General features: G+C 51.7%; 4 protein-coding genes across 4 annotated transcripts; all 4 read right to left on the bottom strand.

The window, feature by feature from the left end:
- Positions 1-756: 756 nt before the first annotated feature.
- BDP81DRAFT_401270 (uncharacterized protein) lies at positions 757-2,624 on the bottom strand (the record flags this gene model as incomplete). Its single annotated transcript, XM_060588796.1, has 4 exons — positions 757-1,016; positions 1,085-1,400; positions 1,453-1,470; positions 2,460-2,624. The coding sequence occupies 4 exons, from the start codon at positions 2,622-2,624 to the stop codon at positions 757-759; spliced, it is 759 nt and encodes a 252-aa protein (XP_060437353.1).
- A 4-nt stretch (positions 2,625-2,628) lies between these two features.
- Positions 2,629-3,116, bottom strand: BDP81DRAFT_515299 (uncharacterized protein; the record flags this gene model as incomplete). Its single annotated transcript, XM_060595853.1, has 1 exon — positions 2,629-3,116. A coding segment is annotated over one exon (204 nt), but the record flags the coding sequence as incomplete, so codon positions are not given.
- A 156-nt stretch (positions 3,117-3,272) lies between these two features.
- Positions 3,273-3,560, bottom strand: BDP81DRAFT_301367 (uncharacterized protein; the record flags this gene model as incomplete). Its single annotated transcript, XM_060583125.1, has 1 exon — positions 3,273-3,560. A coding segment is annotated over one exon (288 nt), but the record flags the coding sequence as incomplete, so codon positions are not given.
- Positions 3,561-5,748: 2,188 nt separating this feature from the next.
- On the bottom strand, positions 5,749-6,321 carry BDP81DRAFT_336994 (uncharacterized protein; the record flags this gene model as incomplete). Its single annotated transcript, XM_060585963.1, has 2 exons — positions 5,749-5,918; positions 6,243-6,321. Coding segments are annotated over 2 exons (249 nt in total), but the record flags the coding sequence as incomplete, so codon positions are not given.
- Positions 6,322-8,948: the final 2,627 nt, after the last annotated feature.

Raw genomic sequence — 8,948 nt, 5'->3', positions numbered from 1 at the left:
CAGCCTCTCCGCCTTTCCGTCTTGTGTGTTGACGTCGCGGTGGTATGCGTCGTAGTTTAGCTCCGTGGCGAGAGCGTCCGTCGCTACTACCGTCCTGTAGTATACGATTATCTTGGCCGGCGCGCCGTATATCTCGAGCTTCTCTTCGAGTAGCGCGCAAACCCGTTGTATTATCCCCTGCGTAGCGTCCTCCGCCGTCGTCGCCGTGACGGTTTCTACGCTATATGCGATGTTGGCCTGTATCGTCCTGGCCCTGATCGTCGTAATCTCCTCGCGCCGTGCGTTGATAAGCTCCGAGAACGCCGCCTCCTGGCGCGGCGGTAACGTCGCCGTTAAATATATTATCTGAACCCCGACGAGTGCGAGCCGGCCCAGCTCGCGTAGCTTCGGCCGGAAGTCCCGTATACCCTCTAAGATGGTATGCGCTTCGTCGAATACGAACCCGTCGAGCTGCGCCATCACCCAGAGCCCTTCTACGTAGTCCTGGAACCGCTTCGTTATAGCCAACTCGGGCGTTACGAATACGAGCGATGCCGCCCCGGGGGACCCGTCGTTGCGCTACTCCGCACACGGGATTTTCATCTGCCGGCAGCGTTCTATCAAGTCACCTTAGAGCGATACGAGCGGCACGACGACGACCGTTACGCCCCCGGGGTAGCTTGCCGCCGGCAGTATAAAGCTCAAGCTCTTCCCGCCCCCCGTCCCCATCACCACCACGATCGGGCTCTTATTCGCCATGATCGCCTAGATCGCTGACTACTGGGCGCCTCGGAACCGGGCGTCCGCCCCGTACAAGCGGACGAGCTCACCGTCGATATCGATCCGCCGCCGCAGCTTCCACCTCGCCAGCTGCAGCGCCCGGAGCGCTTCGTCATACATCGACGCCGTCTTTCGCTTACGGCCGGGCGTAAGAGCCAAGCCGAAGCCCCCCAGTGCGGACGGGAAACCCAACAGTCGGTGCCATTCTTCGCTGATCTGGCGGAAGCGGACCCGACGTTCGTTCGTCTCGAACCCGCCTTCAGTCACCAGCCGTCCGTAGATCAACCCCGCCACCTTGGACCCGTGGCCCGCTTGTAAGTCGTACGGCTGTCCTCGTCGTCGTCGTCGCTCTCGCTACCGCTGTGGTCGGAGTCGACTTCGCAGAGCAGCTTGGTGTGCGCCGTCGACGCGTTGCGGAAGTACCGCCGCCCGATGGCCGTCGAGATATGCCGCCAGCTGCTGATGTTCAGCTTCTGCCCAAAAGCCAACGCGCTGAGCCGCCCGATGCTGCGTGACAAGCGCGGTGACGTCCAATGTTCTCCGGGGCCTAGCCTCCACCCGTCGTTGTCGTCGTCGTCGTCGTCGTCCCCGCCTGCTCCGTCCTGAACCGTCCGTCCGCCCCCCTGCTGCGTCTCGTCCCCCTGTGTGCCTTCCGTCGCCACAACCCCGCGTCGAACCGGGACCGGTCCATACGTTGGCCTGGACGTCCTCCTAGAATGGCAGTACGAGCCACAGATAATACGTCAGCAGAGTCCCGACCTCGCGCGGCAAGAAGCGGTGGATGATCTTGAGTCGCCCTGTCGTGGTGAAGCCTTTGTGCGCCCCCGTCACGACCATGACGAGTCCTCGGTCGCAAAGATGTTGCGTATGCCTCGTTGCACGTGTTCCGGTGCCGACCACGAGAAGCTCCCACGCCCGAACGGGAACCCGCTGCTGATGTGCACGAGAACCGCCAGAAGCTCCAGCGCCTTCTCGACCCGGAGCCCGTATCGATATGCCGGCATGGGGTGCAGCGTCAAGCCGCCGTCGTTCGTGGACGTGACCCACCGGGACCGTAAGCCGTCGTCCTGTACGATCTTCTGATCACCCATCCGCTGACGCCCCGTCGCGTTGAAGACTGGTCGACGAGCGAGCGCCCGACCGTTTCGTCCGCCGCGTTATCTAAGAGCTCGGCCCACGGGATCGCCGGCAGCCCCAGTTCGGCCGCCGACTGTTCGGAGAACGCGCCGAAGAACAGCAAGTCCTTATAGAGCACCGTCTCTAGCTACCGGACCCCGACTCGCATCATCGCCTAAATATCAAGAACGCCGAGACGGGTACCTTTATAATAAAGCTCCTCCTTATTCTATCCTAGCATACCGAGCCGTATATAGCCGTATTATTTTATATAGTTATACCGAAGTTATGGAGCCGGATAATGAACTACGTCGGCGTCGTCTCCTAGCCCTTACCCCCGCCGACTATGAACCGCCGGGTTATATCCGATATAAGTGTAAAATGGCTCGGGTTATTATCTTCGGCCTCCTCCTAGCTTTGGCCTTGCCGTATCTTTTGTTTACCGCCTTAGCTCGCTGGTCCACCGTATATTTAATGATATAGAGCCGGGAGATCGCCATAATAGCGGAGAGCTTCGGCGTGAACCTACCGTACCCTTCCTACGCCCCGTCCGCCCGTATGCTAAGAACGGTTAAGAAGCTAACGAGAACGCTATCGTACTCGGAGTCCTTAGTAAAGTAGTCGAGAACGGAGATATATAACTCGAGAACGGCCGTCTCGAGCCCGTCGAGAAGCCCGGCGATACCGGGTACGTCCGGGTCACGGCCGCCCTCGTTCCAAGCCTCGGCCAGATCGTCTATATAGTCCATCACGGCATTATACGCAGTCTACTGCCTCGTACTAAGCTTGAATAGTGGTCGATCCGCCTCGTTATCGAGAGACATGCAGCGTACGAAGTAAGCGAGCAGCTACTTAACTACGAGTCCGTACCTCCTCTGTGTTTCGGGCTTAAACCGGAAGTAGAACGGCTTCGTCCTCTCTTTCGACAGCTCGGTACGGTTCACTTCGAACAGAGCATTCCAAGTGACCACGCTGGGGGTGATAACGGCCTTGGCGTGGTCGACCAGCCGATCGAATACCATATGCACGAACCGCAGTTAGGCGTCGTCGGACTTGTCTGGGTCGTCGGGGTCGACGTCGTATTCCATGGCGATCAAGTCCCTCAAGAAATCCTTTCTCCTGCTGAACGCCTTTAAGTGAAGAGCGGAACCGAGCCGACGAAGCCACGGGTTGGGCGCGTTAACGTCGTCCTCTTTGTCGATGCGCTCCGCCTCTCGACTTCGGATATCGTCGCCCTTGTTCTAGAACGCCTCGATGGCCCGCTGGAGTCGGACGTGGGGCTCGTCCTCTTGCACCCTTGCTTGTTCAAGACGTAGCCCCCTTGCCACCTCGAACAGCTCGCTCCCGAGTCCGCTTGTGAATAGTCGCTGGTGATGGACGCCCGTCCTCCACGGACTGATACTTCGTTCCTCCTCCGCCGTGGTAGTAGAGCGACGTCCACCCTTGAGTCCCAAGTCCCAGCCATGCTTGACCCTGAGATGTTCTCGGATCCGCCGCCGGTCTCTACCTACGTATCGACAGTCGGGCGGTAACGTACTATCTTCGACAACGAACTCGCACCGGAAACCACCTATACCTGGCGGACCTAACGCTGCGATGGCCGGTGCGTCGTCTGGCCTGGATGGTAGACCGTCGTGGACCTCTTGCTGATTACGGAAGATGATATGACCTAACGCCCACGCTTCTATCTCTCTGATCTCCTGACCGCTGAGAGTGTGCGGACTGTTACGAAGATGTACCTTAATTTGTTTCCGTGTAACCGCGGTCTGGCATGTACGGCAGCAGAGAAGCCGTAGTTCTGGTTCGTACACAAAGTAGTCCATTGTAAACACACTCAAAATTGGAAATGCCGTACTTGAATCTTCTAAGCTAGCCATCTATCCTATAGTCGCAGTACTTACTTTCACCCTCTTTATCCTTTGACAACAGATCAAGTTAAATGCCGTTAATCGAGACATGTTGCTACGGCTACTGTCAAACTTTGTAAGTCAAGAATGCGACCTGGTTGGCTGTGACGAGATGGTCCGTGCTTACATACCCTGTCTTTCAACGACCATCAAAAAACCGACCGAAAAGCAGACTGGCTTCAAAGCGACCGTACTTACATATAAACGTATTACTGTTGATATCAATCGGCTCGTAGTTGATCCTTTGATAAGCTTACCTGTTTTGAACTCGCCGCGACACGTGTAGCGCCCAGACCGCTAATCGTCGGCAGACGTTGATCCTAATCGTCGCAACCCCCATGACCTGCTAGCGCCGAAATTTCTCCCATACAAATTTAATCGTCGGCAGGCTGTCGACGCAAACAATGACTGTCAGGGCTGTCTGCTAGTCCGCTAGTTACTCCCAAGGGGGGAGTTCTAACGGATCGATATATTCGGTATTTTTACTTACGAGGCTTGCTATTCGTCGTAGCCGTGAGTCTGGTCCTGATTTGTCCCTAAGTCTCGTTCGGAGAGGGTGTCGCTCGTCCAGACGATGGATTCTAGTGGACGCTGTATAGAGCTTCGCGTCTAGTATCATGACGGAAACTATATGTACCCACAACTACCTAAATGCAGTAGAGGGATCTCTCTTTTGTATATGGCGCAACGGTACAATTCCGAATTCTGTCATATCACCTCTACTGGGGGTAGAGCCACCTCGCGCTATAAGATCGGTATAGGCGTCGTTTTATATACGGGGATTATCGCTCTAATAGCTTTGGTTTGCATCGCGTCTAGTTAGTATAGTAGACTACTAACCCCGTTTAAGATAGTACGTCCATTTTTTATCCAGCACTTTGTTACGACCCAACATGCATGACCAAGAACAGGGCCTGCCCCGCAGGCTCGCGGCGGTTACAACACACCACATATGCAGGAGACAAGGGACACTAGGCACCCTCTCACGGAACGGAAGAACTATGGTACAGGTCACGTGATGATAAGATAAGCCATGAGCGACCATGCCAAACAAATCGGCACGTCCTTTTGTTACCAGACGTTAAATACATCATCATCATCATCATCATCATGCCAAACAATGAGCGCTCACCCGATCAGAGGAACTGATCATTGACAAGGGATATGTTCAGGACCAGGACTTGTATATAGGATGGACTCGAGCCGGACTCTAGGACAGACTTTCCATAGCTCTTCAGCAATTAACTTCGTATCAGATCTTATGATCGCTTTCAGCTATCTTCCCTGAGAACCTCTTTGATAAGACTACGATTCATCACCGCAGCCTTCCCTTACCTTACGACTTACAGACATAGCTTCCCTGAAGCTATCCCCTACTACGAATACTGTTACCAGTTCCGCAGCCTCAACTTCTGCAAACATACCTCACTAGGACTAGCTGGCCGTAACACTCTTACCGGGCTACTATACTTTAGATATATAATACTAAATAGGTAGTATATAAGAGGTGATCGCTTAACGAAGTAAGTACGTAGACGCGCCCTAGAAAGTGTTCTTTAGTCCCCGTAGTCTATTAATTACTTATTATGCCTTCGCAGAGAGGTTTTTTACATAATTCTTAAATATAAGTTTACGGTCGAAGTAAACGCCGAGCTAGTATAGAGAAGAGCCTTCTTTAATAGCCTAAACTATATAATACCTCCTATCTAGTAAACTTACTGTGATTGATGGGTTTCCGTCTTTTTATCTCTTAGTGAAGTGGATTAGTGTTACGCCCGCCGCAACTTGTCACTGTGGGCGCGTAGCTATATAATGCAGAACAAGGGACAATGATGCCGGAGTCATCATTATCGAAGCTTTTGCTTTGTGCCACAGTTGGTTGCCTTGTCCTGCTCGTAACAATTAGTTCGGACTTATCGAGGTTAAAAATGATTCCTTCCGTCGCGCCCTATCCTAAGGTTTCTTTCTATTCCTTAGTTAGGATGTTATAGTTATTCTTTAATAATATTAAGCTTAATAAGATAGCGACGTTATTGGCGTAGCCGAAACGAGATTGCTTCCTTCCTGGGCTAGCTGTGCCTAGCTTGAAAAGAGGTTTAATATAGAGTATAAATAGAATAGGAGATACGGGTAAGCCTTATAGTATGTCAAGTTGGGATGTTGACGCAGGGTGGAAGCTCTCAGAGGCCAACTGCAGTTAGGGGTAGAATGATGAATTACTGAAGTCTGCTCCTCCCTCGACGTGTACTCCCTGCGCTGTATATATATCTGAGCTGTTCCTTTGTTGCTTGGACTCCTTACTACCTCTTACTAGCCCCTATCCGGGAGGGCTCTGACATAGTAGTCCGTATTCGAGACCGAAGACGTTTCTTACCTCCCTATTAAGCCTTATTTTTACTCTCCTTCCGGTAACAAAACTTGAGACCTAGCGTACGAGGTTCTCTGGCTATCTTTGTTTACGGAGGCGTCGGACTAGTCGTCCTGGGAGTACGGTATCGAAAGCCTTTTTTATATCGAGCGTAAGCATAGAGGTAACCAGGCCTCTTTGCTAGGCGTACTCGATGTCGTGGATGGCCGCTGCGATGAGGTTATTATACGAGCGAAGAGGGAGTTGTCAAGTTGGGATGTTGACACAGGGTGGAAGCTCTCAGAGGCCAACTGCAGTTAGGGGTAGAATGATGAATTACTGAAATCTACTCCTCCCTCGACGTGTACTCCCTGCGCTGTATATATATCTGAGCTGCTCCTTTGTTGCTTGGACTCCTTACTACCTCTGACTAGCCCCTATCCGGGAGGGCTCTGACAGAGGTGGTGTGATAGCTCTCTGACATTTCGGCCCGGAAGATCATTTAAACATGAGAGTTATACGGAATCTGCCGTACACGTCCGAGGAGTACGTATGTAAGCATTGGCGTGCTGAGGATTGCTGACAAGCCTTTGCTGACAGTCACATTTGGCCTGTCAAGGGATTTGTCTTGGCGGCTGACTTGCTCGGTCCATTAGGTGCTCGGATACAATGAGGCAGAGTACCCAGGCTAGAAGTCAGAGCACAACGCAGTAAGTACTTCGGAAGCTGGGATCATCGTCTCACTTCGCGGTCAAATTCAAGATCGGTCGTTGACGTCCATTGCGAGAGTCTGAAGCATTGGACGTGCTCCTCATTCTTCGCTACATTACTGTCTCACGACGTCTTGGTGGAGGCATCCAACTCCACCCAAAGCTAATACTTTGAGCCGTTGTCTCATTCTCGTGAGAGTCTAGATGTCCATCTATGTGAATGCGTATGAGTGTGTCCTGTTTCACAGCCGATTTGTCTCAATGGAGTCTGGCTGTGAAGTCTCATGAAATCGCGAAAACGTCCCATCGGGTCGCTGCTGTGTCAGACGGCGGACAGGATCGAAAGACAAACCGCTCAGTACAAACGACATGAATTCTTTTATCAACATAGTAGGTTTGAGTCATGATCGCAGAGGAAGGTCACTGAAGTCAGCTAATTTAAATCCCAATTCGAACCTAAACATAATCGTTTCGAATCCCAGAAGAAAGATCCCCTCACTACGTCTACAATTTGCTTTGTACCCTTCGGGAGGTCGGCCGCAAGGGCGGCTGCGCCCTTGCCGCCACGGCGTTAAATATAACAAACAAACAAACAAATACAATTTGCTTTGCTAGATACCATCTGGATGGTAGCGAAGGGAGAACCAAACAAAACAGACACGTAATAAGCAAGCCAAGTAATACAGGAACCGAGACTGTTCTACCTAGGTCATCAAAAATTCAGGTGAGCATGTGTGAGTACGGGGGACGCAATTGCCCGTCTCCTGTGTGTCGAAAACTATTGTGGCACCAAGTCATGCCGTCTCGGGTCATTTCAATGAGGACATGGGATTAGTCTTTCAAACGTACTGCCCTCCGATGAAGAATGCCAGTTCTTGTTCCAATTCTTGATCCCCATTTTTGAACATGAGGATGCTTCTCAACAATGGCTCCGGAAGGCCGACTTTGAACACCTTGGCTAGAGCCTGTGTACCTCACGAGCGACTCTCGTCAAGGTATACACACAACCGGTACCATGCCAACAGAGTACGGCGACCTTGAAATAGCACATCCTATCAAGGAGGAGAATCACTCCGGGCAGCAACATCACCAGGGCCAAGTCAATGCCCATGAGCTTGCCTCATGCAACCAGCATCCTCTCCAAGATCACGTCACCTCTGAAGGCGGATTACGAGTTTGTGGCATCAGGTAAGTGACATTCTGGGTCGGGCACGCAGCTGCAGGCTGCAGCCTTCTTGTTGGGCGCAATTGCAGCGGCAGTAGTTGCCGGAATGCCAACCAAGGCGCTCAAACAAACAAGACATGATTGCAAAGCGTAAGTATGCTAAACTATTTCTATCTAGATCATCATGCAAGACTGATTGATATATACTAGGTTGAAAGCATCGTTATCGTCTTTATATCTGGTTCTAACATCCCTAAGCGCTATATCTTCAACCTCACTTGCAACATCCACCATTACATCGATTCCACTACCAGTCAGGGCTTTGTCGGTTCATGGAGGGGTCACAACCAACTGCCCTTATCTCAATGATAAGAACAACACATACATGGCGCGTGACTCAAACATCAAGTTCGAGCAGGAGTGTGGAACAAATTATCCAGGCGACGACTTGAAGCAGATACCGCTTACGACGATAGAGGATTGCCCGGACCTTTGCGCTGCGTTAGTGTCACTTGGAAGACAGGAGACAAGCAGGGTGCATAATCGAACTACTGCTGGCTGAAGTACGTCAAGGCTGCGGCAGTGGCCAATGTGCACGTCGAGGCGGCATGGATATTGGACTGACGAAAGAACCATCACAAAGTTCTAACTTGCCTATTTAAAACATTTACATCACTTCCATTTAACCTTTTTAAGAAAACGAAACATATAACTAACTGTTATAAGCAAAATACCGCTATAGACAATTATCCATATGTCCATACTTTCGTTCTACGTCCCCAACACGCATCCAGGACCTTGAAGCGATAGCCCGTAAACAGACTAATGACCGGGGCCTTTTTTAACCTCGCCGTTCAGCAATATGGTTACTTATGGCGGGCTGCCAGTTTTAACACATTCGCCAGCTCAAACCGCGTTCAAAGACGCCAAAGGCTCCGTCAGAC

The sequence above is a fragment of the Colletotrichum phormii genome (genome assembly GCF_030913505.1).
Source record: "Colletotrichum phormii strain CBS 102054 chromosome Unknown BDP81scaffold_61, whole genome shotgun sequence".
Taxonomy (NCBI): Eukaryota; Fungi; Ascomycota; class Sordariomycetes; order Glomerellales; family Glomerellaceae; genus Colletotrichum; species Colletotrichum phormii.
This window is presented reverse-complemented; position numbering and strand designations above follow the sequence as displayed.